The 18,272-nt window shown below is 44.0% G+C and overlaps 1 protein-coding gene across 1 annotated transcript; it reads right to left on the bottom strand.

Annotated features, from left to right (window-relative positions):
- Positions 1 to 2,277: 2,277 nt before the first annotated feature.
- On the bottom strand, positions 2,278 to 9,720 carry LOC133536562 (bone morphogenetic protein 10-like). Its single transcript, XM_061877191.1, has 2 exons — positions 9,221 to 9,720; positions 2,278 to 4,277 (listed from the first exon to the last, which is right to left on the bottom strand). Exons 1-2 carry the CDS (start codon positions 9,504 to 9,506, stop codon positions 3,394 to 3,396), a joined length of 1,170 nt encoding a protein of 389 aa, XP_061733175.1. The 5' UTR covers positions 9,507 to 9,720; the 3' UTR covers positions 2,278 to 3,393.
- Between the last annotated feature and the right edge of the window lie 8,552 nt (positions 9,721 to 18,272).

Below are 18,272 nucleotides of genomic sequence, written 5' to 3'. Positions count from 1 at the left end.
CTACTGATTTTCTACGGTGTATTATTATTATTACACTGTAAAACAATCTGTAGATTTTACAGCAAAAACTGGCAGCCGTCGCCAGAATTTTTCAGGAAAATATACAGTGTTTTTTGCACCCGATTACTCTCTGTTGAAAAACTGTACCACTGTAAATTTTACGGTAAAAATTCAGGTGACTGAGCTGCCAGTCTTTTACCATAAAATTTACAGACTATTTTTTTGCAGTGTATTATTATCATTATTATGGATGTTATAATTATCATTATTACTTTTTCACGTTTTTATTGGTATAATTATTGTTGTTATTGCTGTTATTGTTATCATTATTATAAGTATTAATATTAATAGTGTATAAAAACTTTACTATGACACCTCTGCAAACCACAATAATAGATACATTAAAAATATTAATCTCAATAAATTTCTTGAATAATCATCTTTACATATTAATATAATATGTAATGTGATTTGTGATATACTTATACAATTTATCTATATACAGTACAGGCCAAAAGTTTGGACACGCCTTCTCATTTCAATGTGTTTTCTTTATTTTCATGACTATCTACATTGTAGATTGTCACTGAAGGCATCAAAACTATGACACCTGTGAAGTGAAAACCCTTTCAGGTCCCCTTTTGAAGCTCATCGAGAGAATGCCGAGAGTGTGCAAAACAGTAATCAACGCAAAGGGTGGCTATTTTTGGTCAGAAACTAGAATTTAAAACACGTTTTCAGTTATTTCATCTTACGTACATATCTCCACATGTGTGCATTCATAGTTTTGATGACGTCAGTGACAATCTACAATGTAAATAGTCGTGAAAATAAAAAAAACCCATTGAATGAGGTGTGTCCAAACCCTTTGGCCTGTACTGTATACAAATAATTCATTATTTATGTATGGGTTTTAATGATAAATGGGTTGTACTTGTATAGCGCTTTAATACCTTCAAGGTACTCAAAGCACTTTGACACTACTTCCACATTTACCCATTCACACACACACATTCACACACTGATGGAGGGAGCTGCCATGCAAGGCGCTAACCAGCACCCATCAGGAGCAAGGGTGAAGTGTCTTGCTCCGGACACAACGGACATGACGAGGTTGGTAGTTAGTGGGGATTGAACCAGGGACCCTAGGGTTGTGCACGGCCACTCTTCCACTGCGCCACGCCGTCCCGTTTTCAATATATATATTTTTTAAATCTAAAAATACATAGAATAGGGGTGGGTGGGTACAGGCAGGCGTAGGGGCGTGGTGATTGGCTCACGTGTTACCTAGGAGGTGTTTCCGTCTGTGGCGGCATGTTGAAATGATTTCACTGCGCTTGTTGAGGGATAACAGGTCTGGATGATATAAAATAAACAGTTTCTCTTTCAAGCATAGGTTGCATATTTTATTACCACTGTTGTAAGGTGTGCTGGATGCAAGAATTTGCCATGTTATTGAATATTCAACTTTAGAAACCGGACCTTGCGGAATTCTACAGAACTCAGCAAGCACATTTGGAACCTCAAAGACAATAATGTTGAATACTCAATAACATGGCAAATTCTTGCATCAAGCACACCTTACAACAGTGGTAATAAAAGATGCAACCAATGCTTGAAAGAGAAACTGTTTATTATACATCATCCATACCTGCCATCCCTCAACAAGCGCAGTGAAATCATGTCAACATGCCGCCACAGACGGAAACACCTCCTAGGTAACACATGGGCCAATCACCACACCCTACGCCTGCCTGTACCCACCCACTCTGTGCCCTATATAAACCATTGTATGTGAATGCTTCCATTAAAATCTCCTGAATATTGACATATATATATATATATATATATATATATATATATATATATATATATATATATATATATATATATATTCTATGTCTTGATTGGATTATCCAGAGAATAATGCTCGATACCGTGGTAGAGCGCAATATATAGGTGTGGGAAAAATCACAAGACTACTTCATCTCAATCATCAGGAGATTGAGGGAACCCCTCATGAAACAGTTCTGTAGAGATGAAGTAGTCTTGTGATTTTTCCCACACCTATATACATATATATATATATACATATATACATACACATATATATATACATATATATACACATATATATATACACATATATATATATATATATATATACACATATATATATATATACATACACACACGTGTATACATTTATATACATGTGTGTGTATATATACATACTGTGTGTATGTGTATATATATGTATACACACACATACACAGTATATGTATGAATTGTATATGTATACCACATTAATACCTCTCTAACATTGTCACAACTGAGCAGTTTTATCAGAATTCAACTACAGTGTGCCTATTAAAGTGTCTGCAATCATGCCGACATCATGTGGACATAATTAAATGTCACCAAAAGAACAGCATTTAGATCATGAGTGTCAAACTCTGGCCCGCGGGCCAAATTTGGCCCACCGTGTAATTTAATTTGGCCCTTGAGGCAATATCAAATTAACATTAGAGCTGGCCCGCCGATATTATAACACCGCAATCACCGCTAATACTCATACTTACCAACCCTCCCGATTTTCCTGGGAGATTCCCGAATTTCAGTGCCCTTGCCAAAAATCACCCGGGGCAACCATTCTCCCGAATTTCTCTCGATTTCCACCCAAACAACATCATTGGGGACGTGCCTCAAAGGCACTGCATTCAACGTCCTCTACAACCTGTCGTCCCGTCCGCTTTTTCTCCATACAAACATTGTGTCGGCCCAGTCACATACTATATGCGGACTTTACACACAAACAAGTAAATGCAAGGCATACTTGGTCAATCGCCATACAGGTCACACTGAGGGTGGCCGTATAAACAACTTTAACACTGTTACAAATATGCGCCACACTGTGAACCCACCCCAAACAAGAATGACAACCATATTTAGGGAGAACATCTGCACCGTAACCCAACATAAACACAACAGAACAAATACCCAGAACCCCTTGCAGCACTAATTCTTACGGGATGCTATAATATTTGAAAATCGATTTTGCATGTCACTATACAAGCCTTGCTTGTTCAATATAAAACTTCTTTGTGTCCCTATTAAAAGGTTAATTTGTTCAACCTTGGCCCGCGGCTTTGTTCAGTTTCTAATTTTGGCCCACGCTGTATTTGAGTTTGACACCCCTGATTTAGATGATTAAATAACGCATTTGACTTGCCCTTTAGGTCTAAACATTACGGTAATTTCATTCGTAGGTGTCAAACAAACTAAGCAAACCATTTACATACTAATAAAGATAATAATATACAATTTACACCATGTATAGTAGAGAAGTGACTATGTTTGAAGCCCTCAGTCTTTATCTGTGTGCGTGGGAGACTATCTACAGCCACACTCCGCCACCACCATGCCCTCATATTTGTGGTTGAAAGTGATCACCCCGTTATCGTGATAAAGGAGCGAAATGGGCTCCAGCTTAGTGGGCACACAGCAGGCACGCGATGCCCTCTCCGGGCTCTTAACGCTCAGCAGCGTCTGCACGATGGCGTGCTTGGTGGGCGAGACCTCGGGGGTCAGGGGGGCGCCGCACACGCCGTTGCACGTGTAGGCCTCGTAGCCCACCGGCTGGATGATCCACGTGTCCCAGCCGATGTCTTTAAAATCCACAAAGAGCGGCGTCCTCTTGCAGGCCTCGCTCTTAACATTGCGGCGGAGCCGATGAGGTGTGTCGCGGATAAGCTGTCGGTCGGGTAGGTCGTTCCCACGTCGCTCGTGACGTTTGCCGGGGTCGTCCGAAAAGACCACCATCACTGCGTTGTGCTGCCCCTCGGTGTCAATCAGGACCTCGCCGTCCCGCGTCACCGCCTCCTCCGACCCAAAAATGGCGATATGGACCTCCAGCATGAGCGTCGCGTATCCAAACTCTCGTCGGAGCTCCACGGCGTGAGTCAGGTCAAAGGACACCCAGCTGCTATCTTCGGCGACTATGTGCTTGGTCAGCAGTTCCTCCAGATGCTCCTCCTCCTCCTCTTCTTCTTGATCCCGCCTTCGCACAGTCTTGCCGACTTCCCTGGTCCAAATCACGCCGCCGTGGACTTTGTAAATGGTCACCTTGCAGGCAAGGTAGGGTCTTTGGGACCTACGGACCAGCGTGAAGAGGCGAAGCTCAGCTCGGGTGATGTCCTCGTGATGCGGAACAGAGATGTTGAAGAGGAGCAGGTGTGTCCTGACACCCCTGAATGTCACACCATTGCGGGACATACCTGAAAATATTAACACATCTAGTTTTTAAAAAAAACTGAGAACATAACCCTCCTCTTTTCGGCCAATTAATCTGCCGGATTCTCAAACCATGGTACGTGTACCACCATCTAGTGCGGGGGTCACCAACGCGGTGCCCGCTGGCACCAGGTAGCCCGTAAGGACCAGATGAGTCGCCCGCTGGCCTGTTCTAAAAAATATCTCAAATAGCAGCACTTACCAGTGAGCTGCCTCTATTTTTTTTAAATTGTATTTATTTACTAGCAAGCTGGTCTCGCTTTGATGGACATTTTTAATTCGAAGAGAACCCAAACTCAAATACAATTTGAAAATCCAAGAAAATATTTTAAAGACTTGGTCTTCACTTGTTTAAATAAATTCTTTTTTTTTTTTTTACTTTGCTTCTTATAACTTTCAGAAAGACAATTTTAGAGAAAAAATACAACCTTCAAAATTGTTTTAGGGTTTTTAAACACATATACTTTTTCACCTTTTAAATTCCTTCCTCTTCTTTCCTGACAATTTAAATCAATGTTCAAATATATATATTTCTTTATTGTAAGGAATAATAAATACATTTTGATTTAATTCTTCATTTTAGCTTCTGTTTTTTCGACGAAGAATATTTGTGAAATATTTCTTCAAACTTATGATTAAAATTCAAAAATATTATTCTGCCAAATCTAGAAAATCTTTAGAGTCAAATTAAAATATTATTTCAACGTCTTTTGAATATCTTTTAACATTTTTGTTCTGGAAAATCTAGAAGAAATAATGATTTGTCTTTGTTAGAAATATAGCTTGGTCCAATTTGTTATATATTCTGACAAACTGTAGATTGGATTTTAAAAAATGTCATAGAAATTCTAAAATTAATCTTAATCAGGAAAAATTAATCCATAAATTATTTTTTTAATTTTTTCAAAAAGATTCGAATCAGCTCATTTTCTCTTCTTTTTTTCGGTTGAATTTTGAATTTTAAAGAGTCGAAATTGAAGATAAATTATGTTTCAAAATTTAATTTTCATTTTTTTCCTGTTTTGTCCTCTTTTGAACCGTTCAATGAAGTGTTTTTTTCATCATTTATTCTCTATAAAAAAACTTCCGTAAAAGGAAAAATATATATATACAGTTTTATATTGAGCAAATTGGCTATTTCTGGCAATTTAAGTGTGTATCAAACTGGTAGCCCTTCGCATTATTCAGTAACCCAAGAAGTAGCTCTTGGTTTCAAAAAGGTTGGTGAACCCTGATCTAGTGCCTATGTGTCAAAGTCAAGGGAAGTATATAGCGTATCAACCTTTGGATTTTTTAGGTACAATGACTTGTCCATGGTGTGTTTTCATCAAAAACAATGTTTTTAGTAACTTTCATCATCACTTTCACAGTTTGGGAACATACCAGTACCTTTCCAGGCCAATGAAAATGGAGGAAAAAAAACATACATGCAGTCTTCAATCAATATTTTGGGAGAGATAAGGGAAGTTTATAGTATATAGTAACCATCAGTTTTTGAGGTCCATTGACTTCGTGGTGTTTCCTTAAAAAAAGTGTTTTTAGTATCTTTCGGCCATCTTTTTTACAGTTTGGGAACATAGCGGTACCTTTCCAGGTCAATGGAAATGGAAAAACGTTTACATATAGTCTAATCAGGACTTTTGGGGAGATTAGAGAAGTATGTAGCGTATCAACCTTTGATTTTTTTTTAGGTACAATTACTTATCCATGGTGTGTTTTCATCAAAAACTATGTTTTTAGTTACTTTCATCATCACTTTCACAGTTTGGAACATCTTCAATGAAAATGGAAAAAAACACATACATGCAGTCTTCAATCAATATTTTGGGAGAGGTAAGGGAAGTATACAGTATATAGCAACCATCAGTTTTTGAAGTACATTGGCTTTGTGGTGTTTCCTTAAAAAAAATGTTTTTAGTAACTTTCAGCCATCTTTTTTACAGTTTGGGAACATACCAGTACCTTTCCAGGTCAATGGAAATCGAAAAACGTTTACATATAGCCTAATCAAGGCTTTTGGGGAGATTAGGGAAGTATGTAGCATATCAACCTTCAGGTTTTTTAGGGACAATGACTTGTCCATTGTGTGTTTTCTTAAAAAAAATGTTTTTAGTAACTTTCATCCTCACTTTCACAGTTTCGGAACATACTAGTACATTTTCAGGTCAATGGAAATGGAAAAACATATGCAGTACATGTAACCTTAATCAAGATTTTTGTGGAGATTACGGAAGTATCTATCATATCAAACTTCAGTTTTTGAGGTGCAGTGACCTGTCCTTGGTGTAGTTCTCACAAAAGTAAGTGTTTAGTACCTTTAACCCTTCTCTTTTACTGTTTGGGAATATACCAGTACCTTTCCAGGCCAATGAAAATGGAAAAAAAAAACGTATACATATAGTCTTAAATCAAGAATTTGGGGGCGATTAGGGAAGTATGTAATGTATCAACCTTCAGTTTTTTAGGTGCAATAACTTGTCCATGGTGTGTTTCCTTAAAAATAATGTTTTTTGTAACTTTTAGCCGTCAGTTTTACAGTTTGGTAACTTACCAGTGCCTTTCCAGGTCAATGGAAATAGAAAAACATATGCAGTACATATAACCTTAATCAAGATTTTTGGGGGATTGGGGAAGTATCTAGCATATCAAACTTCAGTTTGTGAGGTACAGGTATATGTCCTTGGGGTAGTTCCCACAAAAGTACGTGTTTAGTACCTTTAACCCTTCTCTTTCACAGTTTGTGAACATACCAGTACCTTTCCAGGCAAATGAAAATGGAAAAACATATACGTATCGCCTAATCAAGATTTTTGGGGAGATTAGGGAAGTATGTAGCATATTAACCTTCAGTTTTTTAGGGACAATGAGTTATCCATGGTGTGTTTCCTTAAAAAGAATGTTTTTAGTAACTTTAAGCCGTCACTTTTACAGTTTGGGAACATACCAGTGCCTTTCCAGGCAAATGGAAATAAACAAACATATGCAGTAAATATAACCTTAATCAAGATTTTGCGGAGATTGGGGAAGTATCTAGCCTATCAAACTTCAGTTTGTGAGGTACAGTGACCTGTCCTTGGGGTAGTTCTCACAAAAATACGTGTTTAGTACCTTTAACCCTTTCTTTTACATTATTTATTTTCAGGAAAATAATAATGGAAATACATATACATTTAGCCTAATCGAGACTTTTGGGGAGATTAGGGAAGTGTGTAGCATATCAAACTTCAGTTTTTTTAGGGACAATGACTTGTCCATGGTGTGTTTTCTTAAAAAAAAAATGTTTTTAGTAACACTCAACCTTCCTTTCACAGTTTGGGAACATACCAGTACATTTTCAGGTCAACCAAAATGGAGTGACATATGCAGTACATGTAACCTCAATCAAGATTTTTGGAGGGATTGGAGAAGTATCTAAAATATCGATCTTCAGTTCGTGAGGTACAGTAACCTGTCCTTGGAGTATTTCCCACAAAATTACGTGTTTAGTACCTTTAACCCTTCTCTTTCACAGATTGTGAACATACCTGTACCTTTCCAGGCCAATGAAAAGGGAAAAAACATATATATGTATTAGCCTAATCGAGACTTTTGGGGAGATTAGGGAACTTTGTAGTGTATCAACCGTTAGTTTTAGAGGTCCGATGAATTGTCCATGGTGTGTTTTCTTCAAAAATAATGTTTTTAGTCACTTTCATCCATCACTTTTACAGTTTGGGAACATACCAGTACCTTTCCAGGCCAAAGGAAATGGAAAAACATATGCAGTACATATAAACTTAATCAAGATTTTTGGGGAGATTTGGGATTTATCTAGAATATCAAACTTCAATTTTTGAGGTACAGTAACCTGTCTTTGGGGTAGTTCCCACAAAAGTATATGTTTAGTACCTGTAACCCATCTCTTTTACTGTTTGGGACAATACAAGTACCTTTCCAGGCCAATGAAAATGGAAAAACATAAAAAAGTATTAGCCTGATCCAGACTTTTGGGGAGATTAGGGAACCTTGTAGCGTATCGACCAGTAGTTGTTGAGGTCCAATGAAATGTCCATGGTGTGTTTTCTTCAAAAATAATGTTTTTAGGCACTTTCATCCATCACTTTTACAGTTTGGGAACATACCAGTACCTTTTCAGGCCAATGAAAATGGAAAAACATAAAAAAGTATTAGCCTGATCCAGACTTTTGGGGAGATTAGGGAACTTTGTAGTGTATCGACCAGTAGTTGTTGAGGTCCAATGAAATGTCCATGGTGTGTTTTCTTCAAAAATAATGTTTTTAGTCACTTTCATCCATCACTTTTACAGTTTGGCAACATACCAGTACCTTTCCAGGCCAATGGAGTAACATATGCAGTACAAATAATCTTAAACAAGATTTTTGGGGAGGTTAGGGAATTATCTAGAATATCAAACTTCAGTTTTTAAGGTATCAACCGTTAGTTTTTGAGGTCCGATGAATTGTCCATGGTGTGTTTCCTTCAAAAATAATGTTTTTAGTCACTTTCATCCATCACTTTTACAGTTTGGGAACATACCAGTACCTTTCCAGGCCAATGGAAATGGAAAAAACATATGCAGTACATATAACCTTAATCAAGATTTTTTGGGGGGGGAGATTAGTAAAGTTTTTGAGGTACACTGACCTGTACTTGGGGTAGTTCTCTCAAAAGTATGTGTTTAGTACTTTTAACCCTTCTCTTTTACAGTTTGGGAACATACCAGTACCACTTTAGGTGAATTACAAGCCCAGTAGAGGGTTTATTATTAGGCACAGAATTGGATCATTTTTGGCTTGACAAAGGGGTAGAACTGCTCAAGTACCTTTCACTCTTCATGGGAACTTTCCAGAACTTTTTTAGGCCATTAATTACAAAAAAGGGAAGTATGTGATACCTTTTGATGGGTCAAAAAAAAAAGCGGCCATACCTTCATTCTTGAAACTGCGCACTACGTTGGCCGAGGGCACGGCGCTTTGGTCGTTGGCGAATCTCTGGTAGAGTTCCAGCATGTACTCTGGGGGCTCCTTAGGAGCGGAAAGGGCCCTGCCCGGGGTCTTCTGCCCGGTGACGTTCAGCGTGGCCAGAAAGTGGCTGAGGAAGTCTTTTGCGTCGAGAAGCGAACCGTCAAGTCCGACGGGACCGCCGGAGCTCACGACAAGGAGGACGCTCAAGGAGAGGATCGAGCCCAAGCCGGAGACGACTGTCAGGGTCATGGCCGGGTGCAGAAACAACGATCACGTATCCGAAAATGAGGCGATTGGACTCTCAACGGTGAACAGGTTGGCGACGAGGCGAGGACAAAGCAGCTGTGCCCTTCATGTGCTCGGGTTGTGAGGGCAGGGCCGTGTTGTCCAATGTGTGCTGTTGACATGTTTGGAGATGTCATCGAGGCCGGCGCTCGACCCTCCTCTACGCCCCCCAATCACCTACCACCCTCATGCCTGTCCAGGACTCCATGATGCCTTCTCATTCTATGGAACTCCAAGCATCGGTTTCCTTACACAAATCAGCAAGGAAATGGTGGGATTAAATAAACTCTGCTTCTTCCTACACTGCAAAAAGTCAGTGTTCAAAACAAGAAAAAAAAACTATCTGCCAATAGAACAAGAAAATTTGGCTTGTCAAGACTTTCCAAAACAAGTAAAATTAGCAACCTCAATGAACCCAAAATTACCTTAAAATAAGTATATTCTCACTAATAACTGTACTACTATACGAGTACGTATTTTCCATTGTTTCATTGAAAATAAAACCGCAAACTCCATTTGGCTGTCATCTGTTTTAATATGAGACACAATTGTTTTTTTACATGCTTGAAATAAGAAATTATTACTTTAAAAAAGTAGTTTTATACTTGTGAGTGTTGACGACACAGCTTTGCAACACTTGATATTCTAGTTTCAAGCATGTTTTACTCAATATAGGTCATAACATCTCAGCAACAAGCTGTAATATCTTACTGAGATCATTTAGGACCAAAACCCTTAAAACAAGTAAAACACTCGAACATAAAATCTTATGTAAGGCCGCGCAAGTCCCGGGATGTCCAAAATGTCCATAACACACCAAGCAGAGTCGCATGGGGAGGGGGGATTAAAGTTGGAAAAGCCGGCAAAAGTCCCAAAAATGTTCCAAAAACCTACCCAGGTTCGAGTCCCACAAGTCCCGCCACTGGCCGAGCAAGTCCTGGGATGTCCAAAATGTCCATAACACACCCAGCCGATTCGCATGGGGTGGGGGGGATAAAAGTTGTAAAAGTCGGCAAAAGTCCCAAAAATGTTCCAAATACATATCCAGGTTCGAGTCCCACAAGTCCCGCCGCTGGCCGAGCAAGTCCTGGGATGTCCAAAATGTCCATAACACACCCAGCCGATTCGCATGGGGAGGGGGGATAAAAGTTGTAAAAGTCGGCAAAAGTCCCAAAAATGTTCCAAATACATACCCAGGTTCGAGTCCCACAAGTCCAGCCGCTGGCTGCGCAAGTCCTGGGATGTCCAAAATGTCCATAACACACCCAGCCAAGTCGCATGGGTAGGGGGGATTAAAGTTGGAAAAGTCGGCAAAAGTCCCAAAAATTTTCCAAATACATACCCAGGTTCGAGTCCCACAAGTCCCGCCGCTGGCCGAGGAAGTCCTGGGATGTCCAAAATATCCATCACATACCCAGCCGATTCACATGGGGAGGGGGGATAAAAGTTGTAAAAGTCGGCAAAAGTCCCCAAAATTTTCCAAATACATACCCAGGTTCGAGTCCCACAAGTCCAGCCGCTGGCCACGCAAGTCCTGGGATGTCCAAAATATCCATAACACACCAATCCGAGTCGCATGGGGAGGGGGGATAAAAGTTGTAAAAGTCGGCAAAAGCGTCAACATTTTTTCCAAATACATACCCAGGTTCGAGTCCCACAAGTCTCGCCGCTGGCCGCGCAAGTCCCGGGATGTCCAAAATGTCCATAACACGCCAAGCCGAGTCGCATGGAGAGGGTGGATAAAAGTTGTAAAAGTCGGCAAAAGTCCCAAAAATTTTCCAAATACATACCCAGGTTCGAGTCCCACAAGTCTCGCCGGTGGCCACGCAAGTCCTGGGATGTCCAAAATGTCCATAACACGCCAAGCCGAGTCGCATGGGTAGGGGGGATTAAAGTTGGAAAAGCCGGCAAAAGTCCCAAAAATGTTCAAAATACCTACCCAGGTTCGAGTCCCACAAGTCCCGCCGCTGGCCACGCAAGTCCTGTGATGTCCAAAATGTCCATAACACACCCAGCCGAGTCGCATGGGGAGGGGGGATAAAAGTTGTAAAAGTCGACAAAAGTCCCAAAAATTTTCCAAATACATACCCAGGTTCGAGTCCCACAAGTCCCGCCGCTGGCCACGCAAGTCCTGTGATGTCCAAAATGTCCATAACACACCCAGCCGAGTCGCATGGGTAGGGGGGATTAAAGTTGGAAAAGCCGGCAAAAGTCCCAAAAATGTCCCAAATACATACCCAGGTTCGAGTCCCACAAGTCCCGCCGCTGGCCGAGAAAGTCCTGGGATGTCCAAAATATCCATCACATACCCAGCCGATTCGCATGGGGAGGGGGGCTAAAAGTCGTAAAAGTCGGCAAAAGTCCCAAAAATTTTCCAAATACATACCCAGGTTCGAGTCCCACAAGTCCCGCCGCTGGCCGAGCAAGTCCTGGGATGCCCAAAATGTCTATAACACACCAAGCCGATTCGCATGGGGAGGGGGGATAAAAGTTGTAAAAGTCGGCAAAAGTCCCAAAAATTTTCCAAATACATACCCAGGTTCGAGTCCCACAAGTCCAGCCGCTGGCCGCGCAAGTCCCGGGATGTGCAAAATGTCCATAACACACCAAGCCGAGTCGCATGGGGAGGGGGGATAAAAGTTGGAAAAGCCGGCAAAAGTCCCAAAAATGTTCAAAATACATACCCAGGTTCGAGTCCCACAAGTCCCGCCGCTGGCCGAGCAAGTCCTGTGATGTCCAAAATGTCCATAACACACCCAGCCAAGTCGCATGGGGAGGAGGGATAAAAGTTGTAAAAGTCGGCAAAAGTCCCCAAAAATGTTCCAAATACATACCCAGGTTCGAGTCCCACAAGTCCCGCCGCTGGCCGAGCAAGTCCTGGGATGTGCAAAATATCCATCACATACCCAGCCGAGTCGCATGGGGAGGGGGGATAAAAGTTGTAAAAGTCGGCAAAAGTCCCAAAAATGTTCCAAATACATATCCAGGTTCGAGTCCCACAAGTACCGCCGCTGGCCACGCAAGTCCTGGGATGTCCAAAATGTCCATAACACACCCAGCCAAGTCGCATGGGGAGGGGGGATTAAAGTTGGAAAAGTCGGCAAAAGTCCCAAAAATTTTCCAAATACATACCCAGGTTCGAGTCCCACAAGTCCCGCCGCTGGCCGAGGAAGTCCTGGGATGTCCAAAATATCCATCACATACCCAGCCGATTCGCATGGGGAGGGGGGATAAAAGTTGTAAAAGTCGGCAAAAGTCCCCAAAATTTTCCAAATACATACCCAGGTTCGAGTCCCACAAGTCCAGCCGCTGGCCACGCAAGTCCTGGGATGTCCAAAATATCCATAACACACCAATCCGAGTCGCATGGGGAGGGGGGATAAAAGTTGTAAAAGTCGGCAAAAGCGTCAACATTTTTTCCAAATACATACCCAGGTTCGAGTCCCACAAGTCTCGCCGCTGGCCGCGCAAGTCCCGGGATGTCCAAAATGTCCATAACACGCCAAGCCGAGTCGCATGGAGAGGGTGGATAAAAGTTGTAAAAGTCGGCAAAAGTCCCAAAAATTTTCCAAATACATACCCAGGTTCGAGTCCCACAAGTCACGCCGCTGGCCGAGCAAGTCCTGGGATGTCCAAAATGTCCATAACACGCCAAGCCGAGTCGCATGGGTAGGGGGGATTAAAGTTGGAAAAGCCGGCAAAAGTCCCAAAAATGTTCAAAATACCTACCCAGGTTCGAGTCCCACAAGTCCCGCCGCTGGCCGAGCAAGTCCTGGGATGTGCAAAATATCCATCACATACCCAGCCGATTCGCATGTGGAGGGGGGATAAAAGTTGTAAAAGTCGGCAAAAGTCCCAAAAATTTTCCAAATACATACCCAGGTTCGAGTCCCACAAGTCCCGCCGCTGGCCATGCAAGTCCTGTGATGTCCAAAATGTCTATAACACACCCAGCCGAGTCGCATGGGGAGGGGGGATTAAAGTTGTAAAAGTCGGCAAGAGTCACAAAAATGTTCCAAATACATACCCAGGTTCGAGTCCCAAAAGTCCCGCCGCTGGCCGAGCAAGTCCTGGGATGTCCAAAATGTCTATAACACGCCAAGCCGAGTCGCATGGGGAGGGGGGATTAAAGTTGTAAAAGTCGGCAAAAGTCCCAAAAATGTTCCAAATACATACCCAGGTTCGAGTCCCACAAGTCTCGCCGCTGGCCGAACAAATCCTGGGATGTCCAAAATATCCATCACATACCCAGCCGATTCGCATGTGGAGGGGGGATAAAAGTTGTAAAAGTCGGCAAAAGTCCCCAAAATTTTCCGAATACATACCCAGGTTCGAGTCCCACAAGTCACGCCGCTGGCCACGCAAGTCCTGGGATGTCCAAAATGTCTATAACACACCCAGTCGATTCGCATGGGGAGGGGGGATAAAAGTTGTAAAAGTCGGCAAAAGTCCCAAAAATGTTCCAAATACATACCCAGGTTCGAGTCCCACAAGTCCCGCCGCTGGCCACGCAAGTCCTGTGATGTCCAAAATGTCCATAACACACCCAGCCAAGTCGCATGGGTAGGGGGGATTAAAGTTGTAAAAGTCGGCAAAAGTCCCAAAAATTTTCCAAATACATACTCAGGTTCGAGTCCCACAAGTCCCGCCGCTGGCCGAGGAAGTCCTGGGATGTCCAAAATATCCATCACATACCCAGCCGATTCACATTGGGAGGGGGGATAAAAGTTGTAAAAGTCGGCAAAAGTCCCAAAAATTTTCCAAATACATACCCAGGTTCGAGTCCCACAAGTCCAGCCGCTGGCAACGCAAGTCCTGGGATGTCCAAAATATCCATAACACACCAAGCCGAGTCGCATGGGGAGGGGGGATAAAAGTTGTAAAAGTCGGCAAAAGCCTCAACATTTTTTCCAAATACATACCCAGGTTCGAGTCCCACAAGTCCCGCCGCTGGCCACGCAAGTCCTGGGATGTCCAAAATGTCTATAACACACCCAGTCGATTCGCATGGGGAGGGGGGATAAAAGTTGTAAAAGTCGGCAAAAGCCTCAAAAATTTTTCCAAATACATACCCAGGTTCGAGTCCCACAAGTCCCGCCGCTGGCCGAGCAAGTCCTGGGATGTCCAAAATATCCATCACATACCCAGCCGATTCGCATGGGGAGGGGGATTAAAGTTGTAAAAGTCGGCAAAAGTCCCCAAAATTTTCCAAATACATACCCAGGTTCGAGTCCCACAAGTCCCGCCGCTGGCCGAGCAAGTCCTGGGATGTCCAAAATATCCATAAGACACCAAGCCGAGTCGCATGGGTAGGGGGGATTAAAGTTGGAAAAGCCGGCAAAAGTCCCAAAAATGTTCAAAATACCTACCCAGGTTCGAGTCCCATAAATCCCGCCGCTGGCCGCGCAAGTCCCGGGATGTCCAAAATGTCTATAACACACCAAGCCGAGTCGCATGGGGAGGGGGGATTAAAGTTGGAAAAGCCGGCAAAAGTCCCAAAAATGTTCCAAACACATACCCAGGTTCGAGTCCCACAAGTCCCGCCGCTGGCCGAGCAAGTCCTGGGATGTCCAAAATATCCATCACATACCCAGCCGATTCGCATGTGGAGGGGGGATAAAAGTTGTAAAAGTCGGCAAAAGTCCCAAAAATTTTCCGAATACATACCCAGGTTCGAGTCCCACAAGTCACGCCGCTGGCCACCCAAGTCCTGGGATGTCCAAAATGTCTATAACACACCCAGTCCATTCGCATGGGGAGGGGGGATAAAAGTTGTAAAAGTCGGCAAGAGTCACAAAAATTTTCCAAATACATACCCAGGTTCGAGTCCCACAAGTCCCGCCGCTGGCCGAGCAAGTCTTGGGATGTCCAAAATATCCATAACACACCCAGCCAAGTCGCATGGGGAGGGGGGATTAAAGTTGTAAAAGTCGGCAAGAGTCACAAAAATTTTCCAAACACATACCCAGGTTCGAGTCCCACAAGTCCCGCCGCCGGCCGAGCAAGTCCTGGGATGTCCAAAATGTCCATAACACACGCAGGCGAGTCGCATGGGGAGGGGGGATAAAAGTTGTAAAAGTCGGCAAAAGTCCCAAAAATTTTCCAAAAACCTACCCAGGTTCGAGCCCCACAAGTCCCGCCGCTGGCCGAGCAAGTCCTGGGATGTCCAAAATGTCTATAACACACCAAGCCGAGTCGCATGGGTAGGGGGGATTAAAGTTGGAAAAGCCGGCTAAAGTCCCCAAAATTTTCCAAAAACCTACCCAGGTTCGAGTCCCACAAGTCCCGCCGCCGGCCGAGCAAGTCCTGGGATGTCCAAAATGTCCATAACACACCCAGCCGAGTCGCATGGGGAGGGGGGATAAAAGTTGGAAAAGCCGGCTAAAGTCCCCAAAATTTTCCAAAAACCTACCCAGGTTCGAGCCCCACAAGTCCCGCCGCTGGCCGAGCAAGTCCTGGGATGTCCAAAATGTCTATAACACACCCAGCCGAGTCGCATGGGGAGGGGGGATTAAAGTTGTAAAAGTCGGCAAAAGCCTCAAAAATGTTTCCAAATACATACCCAGGTTCGAGTCCCACAAGTCCCGCCGCTGGCCGCGCAAGTCCTGGGATGTCCAAAATGTCTATAACACACCCAGCCGAGTCGCATGGGGAGGGGGGATAAAAGTTGGAAAAGCCGGCAAAAGTCCCCAAAATTTTCCAAATACATATCCAGGTTCGAGTCCCACAAAATGTTCCGAAATCCCACTCAGGTTCATGTGGGATTTGAACATGGGTAGGTATTTTGAACATTTTTGGGACTTTTGCCGACTTTTCCAACTTTTATCCCCCATCCCCGTGGGACTCGGTTGGGTGTTATGGACATTTTGGGCATCCCGGGACTTGCGCGGCCAGCGGTGGGACTCGAACCTGGGTAGGTATTTTGAACATTTTTGGGGACTTTTGACAACTTTTCTCCCCCACTTCCCGTGGGACTTTGCTGGGTGAGTTTTGGACATTTTTTGCATTCCGAGACTTGCGCGGCCGGCGGCGTGACTTGTGGGACTCGAACCTGGGTAGGTATTTTGAAAATGTTTGGGGACTTTTGACGACTTTTCCCCCCCACTTCCCGTGGGAGTTTGCTGGGTGCATTTTGGACATTTTTTGCATTCCAGGACTTGTGCGGCCGGCGGCGTGACTTGTGGGACTCGAACCTGGGTAGGTATTTTGAACATTTTTGGGGACCTTTGACGACTTTTCTCCCCCATTCCCGTGGGAGTTTGCTGGGCGAGTTTTGGACATTTTTTGCATCTCAGGACTCGCGCGGCCCGCGGCGGGACTTGTGGGACTCGAACCTGGGTAGGTATTTTGAACATTTTTGGGGACTTTTGCCGACTTTTCTCACTTTTCTCCCCCACTTCGCGTGGGAGTTTGCTGGGCGAGTTTTGGACATTTTTTGCATCTCAGGACTCGCGCGGCCCGCGGCGGGACTTGTGGGACTCGAACCTGGGTAGGTATTTTGAACATTTTGGGGGACTTTTGCCGACTTTTCTCACTTTTCTCCCCCTCTTCCCGTGGGAGTTTGCTGGGTGCGTTTTGGACATTTTTTGCATTCCGGGACTTGCGCGGCCGGCGGCGTGACTTGTGGGACTCGAACCTGGGTAGGTATTTCGAACATTTTGGGGGACTTTTGCCGACTTTTCTCACTTTTCTCCCCCACTTCCCGTGGGAGTTTGCTGGGTGCGTTTTGGACATTTTTTGCATTCCGGGATTTGCGCGGCCGGCGGCGTGACTTGTGGGACTCGAACCTGGGTAGGTATTTTGAACATTTTTGGGGACTTTTGCCGACTTTTCTCACTTTTCTCCCCCACTTCCCGTGGGAGTTTGCTGGGTGCGTTTTGGACATTTTTTGCATACTGGGACTTGTGCGGCCGGCAGCGTGACTTGTGGGACTCGAACCTGGGTAGGTATTTTGAACATTTTTGGGGACCTTTGACGACTTTTCTCCCCCACTTCCCGTGGGAGTTTGCTGGGTGCGTTTTGGACATTTTTTGCATCCTGGGACTTGTGCGGCCAGCAGCGTGACTTGTGGGACTCGAACCTGGGTAGGTATTTTGAACATTTTTGGGGACTTTTGCCGACTTTTCTCACTTTTCTCCCCCACTTCCCATGGGAGTTTGCTGGGTGCGTTTTGGACATTTTTTGCATCCTGGGACTTGCGCGGCCGGCGGCGTGACTTGTGGGACTCGAACTTGGGTAGGTATTTTGAACATTTTTTGGGGACTTTTGCCGACTTTTCTCCCCCACTTCCCGTGGGAGTTTGCTGGGTGCGTTTTGGACATTTTTTGCATCCTGGGACTTGCGCGGCCGGTGGCGTGACTTGTGGGACTCCAACCTGGGTAGGTATTTTGAACATTTTTGGGGACTTTTGCCGACTTTTGTGGGAGTTTGCTGGGTGAGTTTTGGAAATTTTTTGCATCCTGGGACTTGTGCGGCCAGCAGCGTGACTTGTGGGACTCGAACCTGGGTAGGTATTTTGAACATTTTTGGGGACTTTTGCCGACTTTTCTCACTTTTCTCCCCCACTTCCCATGGGAGTTTGCTGGGTGCGTTTTGGACATTTTTTGCATTCCGGGACTTGCGCGGCCGGCGGCGTGACTTGTGGGACTCGAACCTGGGTAGGTATTTTGAACTTTTTTTGGGGACTTTTGCCGACTTTTCTCCCCCACTTCCCGTGGGAGTTTGCTGGGT

Source organism: Nerophis ophidion, linkage group LG17 (assembly GCF_033978795.1).
Source record: "Nerophis ophidion isolate RoL-2023_Sa linkage group LG17, RoL_Noph_v1.0, whole genome shotgun sequence".
NCBI classification, from domain to species: domain Eukaryota; kingdom Metazoa; phylum Chordata; class Actinopteri; order Syngnathiformes; family Syngnathidae; genus Nerophis; species Nerophis ophidion.
Note: the sequence above shows the minus strand (reverse complement) of the source record. Positions and strands in the feature narration are given on the sequence as shown.

Excerpts from the sequence above, each read along its gene's own strand:
- LOC133536562 (XM_061877191.1), bottom strand. The coding sequence starts at position 9,506 with ATGACCCTGACAGTCGTCTCCGGCTTGGGCTCGATCCTCTCCTTGAGC. Across the intron at positions 4,278-9,220 it reads GCGCAGTTTCAAGAATGAAG|GTATGTCCCGCAATGGTGTG; the intron begins GTATGGCCGCTT and ends TAATATTTTCAG.